The sequence below is a fragment of the Aedes albopictus genome, chromosome 3 (genome assembly GCF_035046485.1).
Source record: "Aedes albopictus strain Foshan chromosome 3, AalbF5, whole genome shotgun sequence".
Taxonomy (NCBI): domain Eukaryota; kingdom Metazoa; phylum Arthropoda; class Insecta; order Diptera; family Culicidae; genus Aedes; species Aedes albopictus.
In genome coordinates this window covers 406658752-406680933 of record NC_085138.1, presented here as the reverse complement: position 1 = coordinate 406680933, position 22182 = coordinate 406658752, and the positions used below count along the sequence as shown (strand labels likewise).

Sequence of the window (22182 nt, the reverse complement as noted above, 5' to 3'; positions counted from 1 at the left end):
ACCGTAAGTTCGTACCGGATTTTGCTAGATTAGCCAAACCGTTAAATGACTTACTTAAAAAAAATTCAACTTTTGAATGGACAGATAACTGTCAATCAGCTTTCGAACAACTCCGTAATCACCTACTCTCACCACCTATATTAAGTTACCCTGACTTTTCGAAGAAATTCTATCTAACCACAGACGCCTCAAACGTAGGCTGTGGTGCAATACTATCACAAGTAATTGATGGACAAGACCTACCAATAGCTTACGCAAGTAAAGCTTTTAACTCGGCAGATTCCAAAAAACCTACGATTATGCAGGAAATGATCGCTATCCATTGGGCTATCGATTATTTCAAGCCATATTTGTATGGACGGAAGTTTATAGTACGAACAGATCACAGACCACTGGTGTTCCTTTATGGTATGAAAGAGCCAACCAAAAAACTAACACAAATGCGTCTGGATCTCGAAGACTATGACTTTGAAATAGAACATATTAAAGGAACAAATAACGTAGGCGCCGATGCATTATCTAGATTAATGTCATCTGACGACCTAAAAAATAGAACAATACTCATGGTTAACACCAGATCCATGACTAAAAAGAAATCAGCTAAAGCCAAGGATGACGTTTCCACATACACGAAGCCTGATCAACTTCTAGTTAGCGAAGCTGTCATTTTAAAGGAAGCTCGAAATTCTTTTAAATTAACAACAAATCTCAGTAACAATATAATGGAATTCCAAATAAAAAGCGAGAATTATAAAAAGACGCATGCAGCAATACAATTCAATTACAAAAATGAAAGTCAGACACTCGAGTCTGCTCTTTCAAAATTGAATGAAGTTATGACAAATTTAAAGATAAAACAAATCGCCTTATCATTGAGCGATCCATTATTCTCGCAAATCACAGTAGAACAATTTAAATCAATTGCTACAAAAATTATAAATAGTTTTGAAATTTTACTCTTCAAACCTCCAAGACAAATAGAGTCAAAAATGGAAGTCGAAAAAATATTGCATGATTTTCATAATAGCTCAACTGGAGGCCACATAGGACAGCATAGATTGTACCTAAAACTACGAGATCTATTCCAATGGAGAGGAATGAAAGGTTCTATCGCAAAATTCATAAAGGCCTGTGAATTTTGCAGAAAGAACAAAGTCAGTAAAAGAACAAAAGAAGCATCTATTATCACATCTACACCTCAGAAACCATTCGATGTGATCTCTATCGATACGGTCGGACCGTTACCCAAAACAAGCAGGAATAATCGTTACTGTATCACTTTACAATGTGACTTATCGAAATTCGTTATAATAATCCCTATACAGAATAAAGAATCTAATACTATTGCTCGTGCATTAGTAGAAGATTTTATCCTTAAATATGGTAACTTCTTGGAGCTAAGATCTGATAGAGGAACCGAATATTGCAACGAAGTTCTTCAGCAGATCAGCAAAATTTTAAATTTCAAACAAACCTTTTCAGCCGCCTATCATCCAGAGACGATCGGTGCATTGGAGAGAAATCACAGATGCCTAAACGAGTATCTGCGATCATTCTCAAATGAACACCATGACGACTGGGATGATTGGGTTGGTTTCTACACTTTTGTATACAATACAACCCCGCATACAGATTATAATCTTACACCGTTCGAATTAGTCTATGGAAGGAAACCAAATTTACCGCAAGATCTGATGAACAACAGAACTATAGAACCAGTTTATAATATTGAGCAATACATGAATGAATTGAAATTTAAATTACAAAAAAGTCAAACTATAGCAAGGGAACATATGATCAAAGAGAAAATTCAAAGAACTGCTGACCTAAATATCAATCTAAACCCAATCGACGTCTCATTAGGAGATTTAGTCTACATAACCAAGGAAAACAGGAAAAAATTAGACTCGTTTTATACAGGACCATATAAAGTTATAGAAACTAAAAATAGCAACTGCGTCATAGAAGATCTTGCAAAAACAAAAAAAATAGAAGTTCATAAAAATAGATTAATAAAGATGTAAAAAAAAAATAAAAAAAAAAAAAAAAATGGGAAGGCAGCCAACTTATATTATAATTGTTTAAATAATTCCAGTACATCAAATATAAAATAACAGAACATTGTCAAACTATAAATTAATCATATTTTGTCAATTCAATTATAGTCATACGACGAAATTCATTGTAACCAATAATCTAAGCAAGCAACCGAACAACGCTCAAGGTCATGAAAATTCCAAATCCATTTTTTCCAAAATTAATACGAGTGTCTGAATCCTCACGCCACTCTTTTCCAAAAGGGGGAAGGTGTAGTGTGATGAATCGGCAAAGTTAAATAAACGTCCACGCGGATGTTTATATCATAACAATCAAACAGGCTATGCACTTTGTGTGGCCTGCTTAATCGTGCAACTAAGCACAACAGAATAAACCATACGCCACCGAGCGTTGGTCGGTTGCCACGAAAAGCAAATTGAATAAATCATTCTGGTTCCGAGCCCAACAGCTAACGGGTGTACACTTTACTCTGAAGAGAACTCCAAATTAGTACAGTATTCCACTAACACGCCCAGGTTCATCATCATCATGTTTAAGTTGTATTTATTAAGAGTATGAGTTGACATTGATGTAAAGACTTGAAGCATTTGAAGGCAAAGTGCGTTAAATTAATAAATTAAGAGATAAATTTGAAAAAAAAATACCACTTGTTTTAGTGGGATTCGAACCCACGACTCCGTATCACTAGTCCGGCGCTTTAACCAACTAAGCCACATAACAAGTTACGATTGTGCGGAATAAAAAGTCAAACTGGAATCTAAGCACCACCCTAACCGGATCCGGCTTTCACAACTTTATTTCTTCGTTGGTTCTTTAAATCTCCTGCACTCTCGCGATCAACGAACAATAAGTGGTTATCGCGACGATTTGAGTTATGGCACGTTGCTCCAGAATCCACTTGTCCTTCCGGTCCAAAACGCCCAGTTTTTCGCAATGTCGTTATCCCGTCCCACGATGTTCGGTTTTCGTTTCTAGGTGATCTTTGGTTGTTTCTTGAACTTCTCGCAATCGATCTTGCTTGTTTCTTGCTGGAAAAATAGCACTGGTCGACACTCTCTTTCTCCTGACTTGCAAAGCTGTTTCAGAGGTATCCTCCGTCTTGAAATGGTGCCCTCTTTTTTGCCACTTTTCGATCAGGTTCCCTTTCACCAGATTTAGTGTCAGATCTTCTTCTGGCCTTGCTTCCAGAGCGGTAATCAGGGTCTCATATTCGTCCGGTAAGCTGTTGAAGAGGATTGACTCCAGTCACTGATCGTCGAGGTTTTTGTGCAGGCAGATTGTTCAGCTTCTTTAAAAGTTCCATCAGGCTTGAAGTGTGTTTTTCCATGTTTCCAATCTTCACCAGACGATTCCGCATAACTGAAACATTTGTGTTGAGTGTTCTCGTGACATAAACTTTTTCCACCTTCGGCTACCTAGTTGTCATCCACGGCCAGTCCAATTGTCGCCAGCACTTGTTCGTCTTCCGATTTCCAGGTAGCAGCCTCCGGTTCGGGTTTGGGATCATTCACGGTAGAGTAGCTTCAATGAAAACTCCAATAGTAGTTGAGTTTCGTAAATGATTTCTTCTGACTTCACCATTTTCTCTAAAAATTGTCCAACGGTTGATCTTGATGTGTGGTTGAACATGGAATGAACTTCATCTCTGCTAACAATCTTTCAATGATTGATTGATGATGAATGAGCAGCGTTGCAACTCTCAATACCAGGAACTGTCATGGGAACCGTCTAACTATATTGCAGGTTCCAAGAATCGCCACTTTCAGGATGCTATTTTGGACCTTCTTCAATTACTGCACTTCTAGGGACTTCAGGAGAAATTTAGAGACAACTCCAGTCGCCGAGAAGACAACCTGAACCATACGGACGTCCTCCAGGTACCACTTCTGCTTCAACTCCTCCGCTAGATCATGGTACTTTGTTATCTTGCCGGAGAACGTTGATGGGACATTATAAATTAACGGCACAGCGATGTCGTTAGCCGCTTCATCCTTTTGTCGTAATTCGGGCCGGTTGGCACGAATGCGGACATCCGTGATGATCTCACGATTTCAGTAAAGCTTTATACAACTATTTTCCAGAATCGGGTCCAACATTGACAACTACTGCATAAAGGTAACTCGTCGGGCTGATTAGTCATTGGTGACCCTTTCCTCACCGCCAACCCGAAAGAAGGCCAAGGAGCAGGATCATAACGTAGAAAGAGACCCTCGATGATCCCCTCCAACATCTCCGGACACTGCTCTGTAAGAGCCCTTGCACCTCTCGTCTCGACCATCACGATCCTGCAGGCATCACCCTCACTGATTCGCATTGACACTCTGACAGAGACCCTCGAAGCAGGCCTTTTTGCTTGCCCTTATCTAGGTCTTCAGCGCGGCTTTTGCAGCGGCGAACACCACCCAATATCTATCCTCCACTCAGACTACCACTACCAGACAAAGCAGTTGTGGCCCTCGCCGCCACATCGCCTACACAGCTTGCTCCTGTCAGGGCCTTCCTAGTTTCACGATTTGTGTCCTGATTTCAGACAACTGAAGTAAGCCTTCGGTGGTTCGAGTAAGGTTAGTTGGCAGTTCCCGACTTCCCTGCTTTAACAGACGTGTTAGCGTCCGCCACAGGTAGCTGTACCAAGGCTACCGTGTTCCTGCCAGGCCCTTCCGTAGCCGAATAGCATGGTTCACCTGTACATTCCACTGGCTGTTGCCGAGCTCAACCGCGTCAGTGATTTCATCTAGGTTTTTCACCATCAGAGTCGCCTCCGTTTTAAGAGCCCTCACCTCGACACCCTCATCAAGAATCTCTACCGTCAGACTTTTGTACGTGGCGCCCTTACGCTCCTTGTCGGGTTTTAGACCCTCTGGAATTTTATTGTAAACCCCTAAGATCCTTTGAAGCGTCCCAAAGCACAAACCCCACCCCCGGAACACCCATGAGAACACACGAAAGGCCCCCGAGAACCCCTAAAGCACCCCTGAGACCCCTTGAGATCCCCAAAACTCCTTGAGATTTTCCCAAGACCTTCTTGACGTTTTTCTTTGAAACGCTCCTGAGATCCTCTTGAACATCTACAGAACCCCCTGAGACCCATTGAAGCGTCCTTGAGGCCTCCTGGAAACTCCCTGAAACGCCCCTGAAACTCCATTGGATTCCCTTGAAGGTCTCCTGCAACCAGGGATGCCAGATGACTTTTTCAAAAATCTGTATCAGGATTTTAGAAAATCTGTATTTGTCTGTATTTTGAAACTGTGGCTGAAAGCCAAAAAACACCGGGTTTCCGTAACTCCAGCCAGACCCCGTAAGAAATCTGTATGTTGCACATGTAAATTTTAGTGTCCCGAATTTTGCACGAACATTTCTATTTGCAGTAAGTTTTCACTAAATTGTTTAAATAGCAGAACGTTATGATTTTGCATAGTAAAATAAATATGTATATTCTTAATAATTCTCAATTTTTACGTCGCCGAATTTTTGTGAAAATTTCTGTAATTCATTCAGGAATTTTCCCTGGGACTTTCATGGGAGTTTCTCCAAAAATGGCCTGAAACTGGTTCACGGGTTTCCGCAAAAATTCCTTTTGAAAATCCCCATGGGATTCCTTAAAGGATTAAAGAGAAAATTCCTTCGTTCAGGGATTGCTACATAAGTTATGTTTGTATTTCTTAATTCATTTTTTTCAATATTTTTGGAGAAATTCCTCCTAATTTTTTTAGGAGTTTTTCTATAGCATTTGTCCGAAAATTTATCAATGAATTACTCCAGGGGTTTCTCCAAGAATTTCTTGTCACATAACTTGATGCAACTCCAGGAGATATTTTTCTTTAACAAACATTCAGAGATTCCATCAGAAATTCAGAAACTTCCAGTTTGTATGAAGAACTTGCATAATTTAAAATACGCAAAAATAGAATGATTATAAAAAATAAACTTCAAGAACCATTCCGGAAATTATTGCTTAAATTTCTACCTAAAGGATTACTCAATTTTTTCAGGTTTTTTTAATTCCTCTAGAAATTCCTAAATGATTTTTCTGGAAAGTTGCTACAGGAGTTTTTCCATTAGTTCCTTGAGGTATTGCTCTAGGCACTGCTTTGGATTTGTTCAGACCTTTCTTCAGGTTTTTTTTTCTTTTTTTCCAAAATATTCTCACAACAATTGCTGCAGAACATCAACTAATAAGCATTTTCCAAAGATTTTTTCTAGAAATGTTTCAAAGAATGTTTGTAGAGGGTTCTCCATTTTTTTTTTAAATTTCTTTATTGGTTTTCTAACAAATTCTCCCAAGTAATCTCTTCATAAACTGCACGAGAATTTTTTTTCGATGAATCTTTTAGAAGTACCTCCAGCAGTTCTTCCAAGGATCCCTTCAGAAATCCTCCAGGGAATCTTTAAAAATTCAATGAAGGATTTCTCAAAAAATCCTTTGCCTGCAATGTCTGCTTTTTTTTAAAGATTTCTCCAGAAATTCCTCCTCGGATTTTCCAGGATTCACATCAGAAATATCTCAACAATTCTTTTAGTGATTGAGTTACTCCAGAAGTTTAACAAGTTTTTTCCATTTTTTTTTCTAAAAAAACACGAATATGTTTCTGCTGGAATCACTGAACGAATTCCTCAAAAAAATTTTTGGAGACCCCGGGAAGAGTTTTCGAACAAATCCCTTTAGGATTTGTGAATAATTTACTTGAAGAATTTCAGAATTTATACTTTTTCAGGAAAACTCCATGAAGTAACTTCTTAATTTTGAAGAAATCTCTGGAGATAAATATATCTTCACATACGAATTTCTGAAGAAATCTAAGCAGGAAATTCTGAAGGAAAGAGTTGCCTTGAAACGGCTCTTAAATCTCTATAATACCTCCGTGAAATTTACCTGAGAGTCTCTGAAGTCCCCTAAAACCCCTGTGAAACCCCTTCCTGAAACACCCTGAAAAGTCGTGAAACGCATTTAAACGCCTTGAAACACTTCGATGCGCCTCTAAAACCGTCATGAAACCTCCGTGGAATTCATCTGCGAGCCTTTTAAGTTCCCTTAAATTCACCGGAAACCTCCTTAAATGCCCTAAAACGCCCTGAAACGCATTAAAATTCCCTGAAATGCTTTGAAACGCCTCTGAAACCCCCATGAAACCTCCGTGAAATTTACCTGCGAGCTTCTGAAACTTCTTTAAGGCCGCCTTCTGAAACGCATTAAAACGCCCTGAAATGCCTTGAAACGCTTTGAAACGCCTCTAAAACCCCTTTAAAACCTCCGTGAAAGGGGGAGCGGACCTGGTGTGACGGTTAAAGCGCATGCCGATCACGCCGAGGACCTGGGATCGAATCCCACTCCCGACAAACTTACACAATGTGAGTTCTTCCTTCTGAAGGGAAGTAGAGCGTGGGTCCCGAAATGAACTAGCCCAGGGCAAAAAATCTCGTTAATACAGATAAAAAAAAAATCCGTGAAAGTCACCTGAGGACCTCTGGAGCCCTCTAAAATCTCTGTGACACCTTCTGAAACGCCCTGAAATGCATTGAAACGCCTTGAAACCCATTGAAACGCTCCCTCCAGAAATCTTTATAAAACCCCGGTGGAATTCATCTAAAAGTTTCTTAAGCCCCCTAAACCCCTGTAAAACCTCCTGAAACGCATTGAAACGCTTTGAAAAGCCTCTGAAACCCTCATGAAACCTCCGTGAAATTTACCTGCGAGCTTCTGAAGCCCATTAAGCCCTCCTAATACCAACTGGAACGCTTTTAAACGCACTGAAATACTTAAGTGACCCACACAATGCATACAGGGGATACTCAAAATAACTGGGACAGGCAAAATTTTCACTTTTCAAAAAATGTACAACTTGCTGTAACTTTTCGAAAAGGGCATCAAATATTCTCAAACTTTCACTGTAAGCTCATCAACTAGTTGTGTATCAGTGGTCAAAATTTGGGAAGGATCGGGCCATTCTACACAAAGTTATAAAGGTTCTAGAAAAAGGTATAACTATCCGATTGCCAATTTTGAGCTGCTATATCTCCGGATTCAATGAACCGAATGCAATGAAATTTTGATCATTTGTGACTTAAATAATGAACTTTGAAAAACAGTTGACTTAATTTTAAATTATTAATAAGAAAAAAAGTTATGGCGATTTCATTTATTCCATGTTTTTTCAGTAAATTTATCTATTTTTCATATGCATCCCATTACTTTTTCAATTTAATGAAGGCTATTTGGTTGCTTTTCTTTGAAACATAAATATATTCAATTCAATTAGAGGGAAATTAAATGAACTATAATTACTATCTCGAATTTTGAAACGATGATGATGTTTTGGAAAATTTGGTGTTATATTAGAAAAATAATCTAATCGAAATAATTTTCTTTCGTGTGAAGAATTTTAAGTTAAGTCAAATGTTTTTAATAGCTCATCATATGAGTCATAAATGATCAAAATTTCATTGCATTCGGTTCATTGAATCCGGAGATATAACAACTCAAAATTGGCTATCGGATAATTATAACTTTTTCTAGAACCTTTATAACTTTGTGTAGAATGGCCCGATCCTTTCCAAATTTTGACCACCAATACACAACTAGTTGATGAACTTACAGTGAAAATTTGAGAATATTTTATGAACTTTTCAAAAAGTTACAGCGATTTGAACATTTTTTGAAAAGTAAAAATTTTACCTGTCCCAGTTATTTTGAGTATCCCCTGTACGTTTGCGTGTGCGTGACAGTAATTTGACACATTTCCCATGGGAAAACCGCAAAAAAAAAAAAAAAAAAAAAACGCAAACCTCGACGGAAGGACGCTATGTGTTCCAGGCTATAGAAGCGTTTTGAAACGCTTCTAAAACTAAAACCCTATGAAATCTCCGACAAACTTATATGCGTCCCTCTGAAGGCACCCTTAAACCTCCTGAAAGTCCATGAAACGCCCTGGGACAAATTGAAACACCTTGAAACGCTTTGAAACGTCTCTGAAACCCACATGAAATCTCCATAAAACCACTCTGAAACCTTCTGAAGCGCCTTGAAACACATAAAATCTTATGTGAAACGCACCTGAATGCCTCTCAAACCCCCTGAAATACCTCTGAAACCTCCTGAAACGCCTTGAAACGCTTTGGACGCCTCTGAAACTTCCGTGAAGTTCACCTGAGAGCATATGAAGCCCCCTAAAAGCCCACTGAAACTTCCTGAAACGCCCTAAAACGCCTGAAAACGCCTCTGACCCTCCTCCCCTCTAAAACTCCCTTGAAATCCCTCTGAGACTCCCCTCTTTACATCTGGAAGCCGTGACACCCTCCCCTTTGCATCGGCAAGCCATTTGCCCTTCTCAAACTTCTTTGCAACCTTGAAATCCATTTAGGTAAAAATTCTATTTAGGCAGTCTCGACTCATTACCTAAATGGAGGTTCGGGTACACCACCTATGATCTTCCTCAGTGTCGCGAAGAAGTCCTTGGGGGTTTTTTGTCAGCCAAATTGCCTGAAACTGGCCATATAATTTAGCTTAGTTGGGAAGGATTTGAGACCAACTCTGAGTTCAATAGGTTTCAAAAATTTTCAAAAAAGACGAAGAGAACAAAACGACCGAGAATAGGTAATTTCCCCTACTAAAATTTTATCGTTACTTTTGTTACCAAAATCCTATCTATACGAAACGTACGAAAATATTTATAAAATTCCAAAATATGTAAAAGCATTTAGATATAGGTACTCACAAATGATATGAAATCGTCCTGCTTCGGTCGAATCTCGCCGCCGTCTTCCATCACGATCACGTACAGAAGGTGCAGCTCATCGTTCACGTGGAGCCGCTCGCCGACCCGTTTCAGTTCGTCGTAGGCCCGCGTCGCTCGCTCCATGTGGAACCCAGCGCGGATCGCGGCCTTCCCGAGCAGGTTCACCTCCAGCCGTGCGCTCTTTTTCAATGTTTTCACCAGCTTTCCCTCCTGCGAGGATCCCTCCGCTCCACGGCAGACTTCCAGCTCCCGAAAACCGTTCCGCCCGGGTTCCGTACCGGCCAGATCATACTGCGTCTGATCGGCTGCGTCGAACCGTATCGTCATGTTGGCGGGATTTCGCAGACAGCCGTCGCTTTTGGCCTTGATCGCGTTCTCTTTGTACAGGGTGCCGATCGCGGCATCCGTGGCACTCCGGAGATCGATCCCTAGGCGGTCCGCCTGGATCGCTAGGAGTGTTTTGGTTACGAGTTTTTGGATGTCGTTTCGCGTCGAACAGATGCCCAAACCAACCGCGCTGAGGATCAGGTTCTTGAGGTGAATGAAACTATCCGCATGAAGGGAGGAATTGGCTTCGTCCATTGGTGAGCAGAGGAGGTTGCATACCGCGGAGATATCTTTTTGAGAGCAAATCAATATGCTTTCTCCGCCGTTGGTGCCGAATCCGGCGCGTCCGGCTCGACCGACCATCTGTTTGTACCGGCTCAGGGTCAGGAACTCCGTGGCGATGTATGGCGATCGTATGATCACCCGTTTGGCTGGTAGATTAACCCCCGCGGCTAAGGTGGAGGTGCAGATTATCAACGAAAGGACTTTTGCCCGAAAGGCATCCTCGATAAGCTTTCGTTCGTCGAAGGTCAATCCGGAATGATGATATGCGATCCCGAGTCGGAAGGCTGCCGGCAGTAGAGTGGCCGTTGATCCATCATTCGCTAGAAGATCGATCAAACCTTTTCGCTCTTCGGCCCGATAATGCGCCACTTCCTCTGGCAAGTGCTCAATCAAGAACGAACACAGCTGTTCACATCGTCGCTTCGTAGGGCAGAAGATCAGACAGGGATCCTTGGGAATGGTCTCCATTACCAGCCCGACCACGTGATCAGGATCGGCCCGAAGGTCGTAATCGGAATAACTGAAATTCAACGACTGCTTGTTCACGAAGGCTTCCTCCAACGTCCTGGCACCGTGTTTGATCTCCAAAAGATCGCTACCACACTTTACGTACTCCTTCAACTCAACGGGTCGAAAATCCTGGCTGAATATGTCCGCCGACATGAACTTCGCGATCTCCGCCAGATTGCCGATGGTGGCACTCATTCCGATAATTTGGATTCCCGCTTGTATCGCCATCACCTTAGTGATCAACACTTCCAGATTCACTCCCCGCCCGGGCTCTCCGATCATGTGCAGCTCATCGATACAGATCAGCCCTATCTCGTTCGCGCGATCAGCCTCGATCAAGCTATCCAGTAGAACCAGCGCCTTCTCGATGGTGCATACAAAAATCGATTGCTTTTTCCGCCGTTTTCGGGGCGGGATCATTCCCTTGCCGCCGCTGTACTCCTCCACCAGGAACTCGGTTGCTACGGCAAACGGCGACAGGGCGGCCAGCTTTTCCTGGGCCAGCGAAACGTACGGAACGATGAACATGACGCAACGGCGCCGCAGCAGCACTTCGCGGAACATGATGATCTCGGCTACCAGGGTTTTGCCGCCACTGGTGGGAAGGGCGTAGATGAGGTTCCTTCGCTCGACGATGGCCGGCAGCAGGAGGCACTGCTTCTGCCAATCTGCAAAAGGTTTGAATGATTGTGGTTAGGTCGCTCATTTTTTCTAAAGTAACACGCTGAGTAACTCACCGTACATCTCCGTAATCCCTCGAAACTCCTTGAGCAGCTCTCGAATCCGGTTCGGCAGCCCGTAGAACGGTCCTAAATCCTGAAAGTGCGACGACACCAATGGCGCTGCCTTCTTGGCCACCTGTTTCGGAGAATCCATCGTCACCGTCCGGCGTGGCCCGTTCGACTTCTTTCCGAAGATATCGTCCAAGCAAGACTTCGCCGCCGTCGACGGCCCCGCTTCATCCGCGTTCTCGTTCCAACCGATATTACTCCAGTCGGCCAAGACCTGGTCGCAAATTTTCAGATCGGCTTCAACCATCGTCCGGTTTTGACTCCTCCGATCGAACTCCTGCGCCAGTTCGTAGTCTACCTCGTCATCCACCACGTTGGCCCGGTTCTCCTCCAGCATGGAGTACTCGTGGCGGACGTACTGTGAATAGGTTAGGTCATTGATGCGGTTTTCTGGATGATCTCGATGGATTCCGGTCTGCGTCAAAGGGCGATGAGGATCCCGGGCCACTTCCTCCAGAAGCAGCAGCGAACAGTTCCCGTCGTCCGGCGGCGGATCCTCCGTTCGGTTTTCGTTGGCCGATTGGCCCTGGTAACAGGGAAAATCTTCGTAATCTTCTACCGGATCGCGGGGAGGACTTGTCGGTGTATTGAACTCGCGGGGAGGACTTGTGGACGTATTGGATCCGTGGTTGTTTACTTGCGAGTGAAATGCCTGAGAATCCCAATCAAACAGATTCATAGTGGGATCCCGGGAAATCATTTCCGGAGGTGGGACTGCGGTTTCACTATTAGTTGGTATCGTTCTCGTTCGGTGGTTGGCTGTTTTTATATCTACGGCGGGCAGCTTCGGAATATCTGCGGGAGAGTGGAGTTCGTCTCTGGTCATGTCCAACACAATAAGACCGTTTCGACGGGCTTTTTTTCTTCTCGGAGTGGGATATTGAGGACTACCTAGAAAACATGAAATAGATTTTTACATTAGAACTTTGATGTAACGAATTTGATTTTTTTTTCTAATTGATAACTTTAGAAGGATAACCATCTCGTAATGTATCAGGTATCAGTAGGTCGGCTCCAGAGGCACGTTCTCCTCCATTTGGGAAATTTGTGTCATCGCCATGAACACGAGCCTATTTATCATTTACCTGACGGAAAAGGGAAGGAATAAAGGATGGGACAAGGGAAAAGGACAGGTAAGGGAATAGGATCGTCGTACACGCAAAAGCGTACAACAATGGGTTCAAACAGTGCCCTGAAAAGGGCACTGTAATAACGCATAAAGCGAAAGAGAGCCTATAGCTCTTTACCACAGCGTCAGAAGTCAGTTTCACTTAACAAATGTTTTCCGAGTACTCGGAAACGCAATTGCGCAAAAAACTGGACAGTTACATATTAAATGATATGAAGTTCCATAATCGAATTCACAGCTATTACAGGCTAATGAATCAGCTTGCTAAATATTCGCCATGTGATAGCTGAGTCGGCAGTGGCCAGTCAATGCTTTGACGAGCATGCTGCAATTCTGCTTTGACAGATTTGTTAGATACATTGCCACCCCAAGAGATGGCTCAGTACAATACAATTTTGTTTGACGACATGACTCCAAACTATTCCAGTATTGTTTGTACTGAGTGGCAGCCCAGGTGTCAATCTGAAGCTTTACACAACACTTCGATATCGGAATAGCTGGCTCAGGGCCAATGAGGTCATGTCGTGTTGCTCCAGTGCGAGCTAACTCATCAGCCAATTCATTTCCAGCGATGGAAGAATGGCCAGGTACCCATACAAGGTGAACAGCGTTTGCTGAAGTCAGCTCCTCGATGCTCGATTTCGACAAGCGATAACTATCTTCGACCTGGAGTTGGCCGAAGCAAGTGCTTTAATAGCAGCCTGGCTATCTGAACAGAAGTATATTACTTTGCCCATTACGTGCTGCTGAAGTGCTGATTGCACTCCGCACATAAGAGCAAAGATTTCGGCCTGAAAAACGGTGCAGTGTCTACCAAGTGAGTAAGACTGATGCAGCCTTAGCACACGAGAATGAACACCAGCACCTGCTCGACCTTCGAGAAGGGAGCCATCAGTGTAACATACGATGCTGTCTGAAATACTTCTCTCCAGATAACCAGATGTCCACTCTTCCCGGGAAGGGAATTTCGTGGAAAATGTCCTATATGGAAAATTACAAGCAATTGTAAGATCACTTGGAGTAAGGACAATTTTGTCCCAATTCACCAAAAGTGGAAACAACGAGGTGTGTGTTGATGTGCGATTCACAGGAGTTTCCTCTAGTAGACCGAGTACCCGTAGACGGTAAGTACAAGAAAGTGGTTCTTGTTTGAGATGATTGTTTAGTGGAGCAACGTCAAAGAGAACTTCGAGCGCTGCCGTGGGAGTTGAAGAGAAAGCTCCAGACATCGCCATTAAGCACATCCTTTGGAGATGGCCTAATTTTGATTGGACCGTTCTCACTTCACCCTTTTGCCACCACACAAGACATCTATAAGCCAATATTGGCCGAACCACAGTTGTGTAAATCCATTTGATATACTTGGGTTTTAGACCCCAAGTTGTACCAAAGGTTCACCGGCCTTGCCCGAAGGCCATTCAAGCTTTCTTGATTCTGAACTCAATGTGAGGTGTTCAGGAAAGCTTGGTATCAAGAATAACTCCAACGTACTTTACCTGTTCAGTCACATCGATTTCAGAATCAAAGAGACGCAAAGTTCTAACGCCGTTACGGTTTCGCCTTTCCGTGAAAAGAACAATAACTGTTTTACTCGCATTAACCGAAAGGCCGTATTGGCGACACCAACCCTCAACTACCTGAAGAGCGTTTTGCATCAGGTCAAAAAGGGTGCTGAAGCACATACCGACTAACAATGTTAGGTAGTCGTCGGCAAAACCATAAGTAGGAAAACCGCTATTATTGAGTTGCCTCAATAGCGTATCTGCTACGAGATTCCACAAAAGTGGCATCCACAAACACTCAATTTCCTAATCCCCGCTAGACGCAATGTCCAGAAAAGATATCGATTTTTGAGCATTTGATGATTCCAATTGGAAATCATTGAAGATATACCATATGACCCCGTGCGGCTTCCAATATGGCATCGAAAGGCACGTTGTCAAAGGCACCCTCGATATCTAAGAAAACACCCAAGCAGGATTGCTTTTGAGCGAATGCCTTCTCGATATCGTAAACAACTTTGTGTAAAAGAGTCACAGTGGACTTACCAGATTGGTAGGCATGTTGGTTCACATGAAGAGGCACGTTGACCAGATGAACATCACGGATGAGATGATCCACAATGCGTTGTAAGCATTTCAGAAGAAAAGAGGTCAAACTGAGCTCTTTGCTTCTTCATACGACGCACGACCCAGTTTCGGAATGAACTTTACAGTAATATCCCGCCAAGATTTGGGAATATACCCTATAGCAAAACTGCAAACAAGTAGTTGTTTTAAAATGATCAAATTCCATCTGAAGCAAAATAGGATAAATCCTATCTGCTCCAGGAGATTCGAAAGGAGCAAAGCTATTAACCCGGGAGCGGTCGCGTCGTGTACTGAGTACACGCACCATGAAAAATGCACGCTTGTGATACACAGCCTGAACGTAGTGTCGTTGCAGGTAGTCGAAGACGCGACTGCTCGAGGGTTAAGTGCCCACTCAATCGATTCTAAAGTTATGATACTCCGAGCCGAAGCTAAAGAATCATAACTACAAGAAAAGATATCAGGTTCATCCGAAGATGTAATATCCACACATCCGGGGAAGTGTGTACTGAATAAACATTCCAAAACTTCCTCATCAGAGGAAGTGAAATCACCATTTGGCAAACGAAGTTCGTTCACTTAAAAATCCTTAGATTTCACAAGGATTTTATTTAACCGACTGACTTCACTCAAACTGGAAACATTTGTACAAAGGTTTTTCCAGCCGGATCGTTCAGCAGACCGGAGAGCTTTCCTGTAGGCCTTGCGAGCCGACCTGAAAGCCTGCGATCCAACAGAACGTCGTCTGTTCCAACTCTTTCTACATTGTTTCCTGAGCTTCGCCAGATCAGAGTTCCACGAAGGGGTGCCTCTTGTGGTCTTCACGAACCGGAGAGGGCAAGCTTCTTCAAAAGCTTCCATGACGAAGGCCGTTGTAGTATCAACGGCATCATCTGAATCACTTGGAGTGTCAATGGATGGTGAGTATCCATGAAATTTGACTGCAACCAAATCGGTAAAGAGATCCCAGTTGATTGACCGGGGGTTCCTAAAACGCAAAGTTTGCGAAGTAACATTTACATGTTCAAAAAAGATGTAGCGATGGTCAGATAAAAATGCTTCATCTGACACATACCGATTGGGTTTTTAAATTTTGAAAAATGTTAAGATTTTTTGATTTTATACGAAAGAGCACCTTTTCTGAGTCACTATGATTTTTTTCAGATTTTTAGAACTTTATTTTGATACCTAAAATCAATTCTAAAGACATTTTTTGAAATCATCAATTGACAGGTGGGCAACTGCCTGACTGCTCCGCTTAGTACAAAATGCGACCAGGGGTGATTCGACAAATTGCTCCCATACAAACTTCAAATTGATTTTTAAATAAGTTCCCGGGCACCAAAATTCATGAAAATTTGGATTTCGGCTCTGTTTGGCATGCAGATTCGGAATATGGAATTATCTCAACACCGCTAAAGAAGCCAATTGGTCATTTCGTGACTAAGTCTGCTAGAGCAAAGCGTTATGTCTAACACTTCCGCTCTAGTAGATACCATGAAGGTTGGGCGGTTGCCTATGTTGAGTAATCCAAGATCTTCTGTACTACTTAAGTATTCCATCAAACTGGAGCCTCTCAAATTGATGTCTGAGCTGCCCCAGACGTATTTCCTGTAGAGGTTTCCAACAGATAAATACATCGATTGTGATAGCACATACATTTCAAGTAGTTAGTTTAGAGATGAGTGTAGCAACGATTGCGTTGTTGATAAGCACACATGCTCGAGGCATGACACGTGAGTTTGTCATTTCATTTTTACTGAAAGTAGCAAACACCGGATTCACAAGGTTTCCTAGATAGAAATTCTCCTTACGAAAGCAAGGTTCCTGGACTAACGCCACTTGAGCTGTACCATTTTGCATAAGTCTGCAAAGATTGATCGTTGCTGTTCTTTTGTGCTGAAAATTGATCTGAGCTATCCTAACCGTAGCCACTACCCAAACTAGGCAAGATTAAACTCTTAAGAATCACAGCACAAAAAAGAACATCAACAATAAAGCCCGATCGGTATCGATTTGAGTGCGCCAAAGGCGAGGATGCACAGAATACACTGTGTAAAACGCATAATGCGAAACCATATAGGTTAATTAATAACATCTTCATAATCTCGCTCTTATTCAGCCTCAAGTATGAGATTGAAGAAGGGCAGCTGATTGTCTCGGAGAAACACAAGGTCCACCGCGCTATTGCTCCGGTTAGCGCAGTAAGGGCAAAATACTGTGAAGGGTGCTCTGGTACTCCACAGGCTCCGTTTTCGATTAGGTTTTTATAAGACCTCCCTAAACATTCATCCCTAGGCACGGTAAGCGTAAGGCCGCATAACACCTTGAATTAGGGGTCACCTGATTAGTGGACTCCTACCACTGGAACAGGCGGTCCGTAGTGCTATTCTTAGCCAGTTGAACCAACCGCTACCGACACTACACAGCTATCTAGGCTGATCGAGAAAAGAAGTTAATATTGTGCTTGGAAAGAGTGCCACCATAGAGCTTCCTGGCCTGCGGCTGCGATGGTCATATACTCCGCTTTCGTAGTGGGTTGCCTAAGTTGGTAAACTGTGGGTTGTCTTCTGCTTCTCCATACAACAGTGCCACTAGAATGCTTGAACACGTAACCTGTTACAGATCGTCTGGTATCTAGATCGCTTCCCCAGCCTGCATCCGAATACCCGTGGAACTGTTCTTCACTTTCGTTGTGGTACCGTGATTTCGGGTGAAATTGATCAGTGGGGTGAAATTGATCGACGTGAAGGCAATTTTTATTTGTCAAAAATAAAGCTTTAAACTTAAAACACTTTGTAGAAAATTACCATCATCTGGCTCAAGGGTTATTGAATGATGAGCGTACATGTTTTACAGCTAATTATTCACATATTTCTGTATTAAATTTAATATTTTCCGAAATTGCGTGTTCGGCAAATTTTAAAGGCCCTTTCAAACTTCTGTAACCGTAGCTGTATCGTATATGAAATAAATATTCGAATAAATGTTTATAGCTGCCACGTTTTATGTATAAATATCAATATTTATAGAACTTTTGATAACGAAATCGGGTTTAGCGAACAACCCGATTTCGTCATCAAAAGTTCTATAAATATTGATATTTATACATAAAATTGTACTTTTGCTAAAGTAATAACTTGTTTAGTATGAAAATTGCATACTTTTAGGCGTTTTCTTTAGATTTATTAAACTTTAAACATAAATAAATTAGAATTTACTAAACTTGTACAAGTTTTAAAAAGCATTTCGCATTCTGGGGTGGTTAATTCAGCTGGAAAATTTCTTTTCAGCACTTACAAAGATATTTCACTGACTGATCAATTTCACCCCGAAACTAAAATTTCTGATTTTTTATTTTAAATGATATTTATTGCAATAAAATGATTTGCAGTAAAAATTTCAACCTCGTTGACTGATAAAATCCGTGGCCGTACTTGTTTTAAAGCATTAAGTTTGACCTTATCGATAACTATTCAAAAATAAGAAACCAAAAACTGTGAAAAGTGATCAATTTCACCCGACATCACGGTACACTAATTTCATATCCTTCGTTCCTTTCAGGTATCATAAGGCACGTTTGGCCGCTGTCCAGTGGGCTTCTCCCGGATTGCTGCTGAAACTGCTGACTACGTTGACCACGAACGCGATGTCCGGTCGAGTGCACTGAACCACGAGCTGCAATCCCACGACGAGTTCCCGAAAAGGTGCATTCGCCATTGTCTCGACTTCATCGGGCGATTTCGGACGCATTTCCTTGCTAAGTTTCTGGCTTGCATCGAACGGCGTGGAAACGGGATTGTAGTCATTTATTTCAAACCGTTCGAGCTGTTGCTCGATGTACTTTCCATCTTCGATTGCTGCAGACCGATTTCCCTTAGTACATTATTGAGCTTCATGTTCCATACGCGACTCGCTTGATTGAGTCCGTAGAGCGCTTTATTCAAACGACACACCTGGCTACCGGGGATTGCGAAGCCTTCTGGTTGCTCCAGGTAGATCTCCTCATCAAATAAGTCGCTTTGAAGAAAGGCTGTCACTGCGTCGAGTTGGTGGATCTTCAATCCAAACCTCGCTGCTACGGCCATCAGGTAGTGGACCGTATAATGCACGCGAAAATGCAATATGGCAGATGATTGATGAAGCTTACAGTGCTGTTCAAAAAAACTTGAATAATATTCAATCTTCAATCATAATTATAATAAAATCCATGGTTTATTACTAATTGAATACGGTTCATGGATTGTTTGTGAAACAAAATAGCAGCTTTCCATAAGATAATTAATGTTTGTAAATTATAATAATGATATTCAGTTTGTGACATAATATTGATTGTGTATTCATTTATTTAGTCGATACTGTAATTCATCTCATCTAATGAGGTCTTTTTCAACAATGTTTGTATTTCGATTAAAAAGTTAGTTGAAATTGCTTCGAAATTATGTCTTACGAGCAGCAATACAACAATTTGCGCAAAAAATGTTTTAAGACGTTAATAATACGCCTTGATAACATCTTTTCTACATACTTACATATGAGCGTATTTTGCGATCATAATTACAACGTCAAAATAACTACATTACAACAGGTTTATTGGCCTGGCTTTATCTGTCATAACGTCAAAATTCTATCAATAGTAAATAAAAACAAATCAGTAACAAATTTTGAAAACGACGTATAATCAATGGTGTAGAATTGATTATACGTCGTTTTCAAAATTTGTTACTGAAATCACTCTGCAGATGGTCCGAAATTTCGTTGCTATAGATTATAGATTGCAAATTCACAGTGAATGGTCAGAATCGACTATCCCATGTCTGGTGCAAATGCTGATCCGTGAATCTGTTCGCGTGTTGCAAGAATTAACCAGACGTTTGGCAACGCAATCAATGATAGACAACGAATCACACGAGATGGTGCTTTGGAAGCCTCGGTGATGATTTGAGATTGCTAATGGAGCGTAGCGCTAGTGTAGGTCGACCGATCGGACGCTTCCTGATTTGTGTTGTTGGGTTGATCATCGGAATAGGATGTTTTACGTGAGAATGTCATGTGAGAACGGAATATGATGGAAAGGTGAACCGGGCGAAATCTCAGCTGATGCTTTTCGCGGGGGCACTTGGTTATTCAAGGAAACTTTGCCAGATATCAGACAGTTGACCGCGTTGGAACTGAGTTCAAATCCTGCTGTTGGCATGTTTATTCTCACATCATTGCGGTGGCTTTCCTTAATGTAACATTGTAACAATGTAACATTCTCGCATCATCAAACCACAAAGTCTCATAAACTGGGTACATAAACATTGGCTGCTGTCAAAACTGAATTCCGATTGATGGCTAATGCTCTAAAAGTGTGAAATATTTGTATTATCAACGTATTTCTTTTCAATACAAAACCATTAATATTTGTTTGCTGTTTGTCATTCGCCAATATTAAACAATCTTTAAAATAACACAACATGTTTTCTGATGCACTTATAATGCAATTATATAGCATCTTTTGATGGTTTGATTTCTGAAGATGTTTTCTGTGTTACTTGGGTAGCGTATCGGACAACTGGCGAATACGCTTGTCCGTAGTCCAAACCTTTGATATGTGAGAAACCCTTCGTCACAAATCGCACTTTATACCGCTCAATCGAGCCGTCGGCTTTGGTCTTCAGCTTAAATACCCATTGCGATACCAGGGCTTTCCGCACAGGTCCCAGGTCCCATTGTCGCTGTGGGATTTCTTCTCTGCCTCCATGGCTTCATGCCACCGGTTGCCATTGTGTTAACTTTTGTTTTGATATGAACGGCCTGAAGGCTGCTGCGATGCTGCTGGGTAGATGACAGTTTCTGTTCGATTTTGACATTGCGTCTGTATCGCGGGAATCTCCTCGCGGGCATATCGCCGCCGCCCAATGTGGATTTATTATGAGCGCCGCAATACGCTTGAAAATCTTTGAAGCACTCAAGTACTTACATCTTCGATCGGATGAAATATACGAAGCACTTCCTGCTGCAGTCGTCGACGAAGGTTAGAAAGTACATGCTCCTTCCTACGGAAGCTGTCCTATGGGTCCATGGGAGCGCACAAATCACTGTGGACGAGCTCCAACGCATGCGATACTCTGCCCCCTTTGGATTTGAACGGTTGTCGTTGGTGCTTCCAAGCAAGAAATACACGCCGCCAGATCCAACTCGTTGAATTGCCCACCACGGACCATGCTGCGGAGTTGCTTCAAGCTGTGTGCATTCAGACGTCCCATACGACGATGCCATAGTCCAATGTCATCTTTTGGCATCGTCATACACGAGACGTTTCTCCCAGTCTGTCGAAGACGATAGAGTCTCCGATAGCCACAATACGACCGGATTGGTCGATAACTTCACACAGGTCCTCGGAAAACATCACACGGTGACCACGCTTACAGATCTTGTGCACTGACAACAGGTTCATTGTCAGCTCCGGAATGCACAATACTTCACCTAAGTCGACTTCAATGCCAATGGTTACGTTGCCCCTGGCAACGACTGACGTCTCCATGTTGTTCCTAATTAAAATTCAAATGTGCTTGAAGAGCTATAATAATTTATGGGTGGTTGTGGTACAGCTTCCGCTCGATAACTGGACTAAGCTTCCGGAACCGAAGGCTATTCTAGACCAACATTTGAAAAGGGCGTAACAGCCATTTTGAATTTCTGCTTCTCCCGTCCCTCCCAGGCTTACCCCCCATTATTCATGAAATCTTTTACCAGTAACAGATAGATCTGACTCCCCTCTATCTGTTAACGGGAAAAGTTTACATAAAAATAATAAGGGGATTCACTAAACAGTGTAAACTGATTAAACTGATTAAACGTCGCGATCACCAAGGCAATCTTTGATTATTTCATTCGCAAAATCGTGAAACATTTCAAATAAGCAGAAAATCATGGCTTACGCAGCAATTTAATCTGTTTAGTGAATCCCCCTAATGAAATACGCCCAGGAGGGACGGAACAAGTGAGAATTTGCAATGGTTGTTCCGCCCTTTTCAAATGTTAGTCTAGTATTGTTATATTTTGTTTTGTTTACTGATTTGCAAAATGTGAGGTTAAATTTCGTTTATTTTTGACAGACAACTGCTTTTTAACTAGAATTTGGCCCAGTTATCGAGCGCCCAGAAAAGCAGTCCAATTAAACAGTCAGTTATCGAGCGGATGCTGTATCTGCTGAATATTATGGTTTGGTAATATGGATTACTGCACGAATTTATTCTGGCCTGCTTACTCTC

The 22182-nt window shown here is 42.1% G+C and overlaps 1 protein-coding gene and 1 non-coding gene across 2 annotated transcripts in view; both read right to left on the bottom strand.

Annotated features, from left to right (window-relative positions):
* LOC134289743 (helicase POLQ-like) overlaps positions 1 to 22182 on the bottom strand; it is a 35054-nt gene that overhangs the window by 5670 nt on the left and 7202 nt on the right. The window contains exons 2-3 of the mRNA XM_062856180.1: positions 11651 to 12595; positions 9771 to 11581 (exon numbers count right to left, since the gene is read on the bottom strand). Coding sequence (XP_062712164.1) covers positions 9771 to 11581; positions 11651 to 12595 — 2756 coding nt within the window. The remainder of the gene's footprint in view (positions 1 to 9770; positions 11582 to 11650; positions 12596 to 22182) is intronic.
* Positions 2706 to 2778, bottom strand: Trnat-agu (transfer RNA threonine (anticodon AGU)). Its single transcript has one exon. It is a non-coding gene; the product is annotated as a tRNA-Thr (tRNA).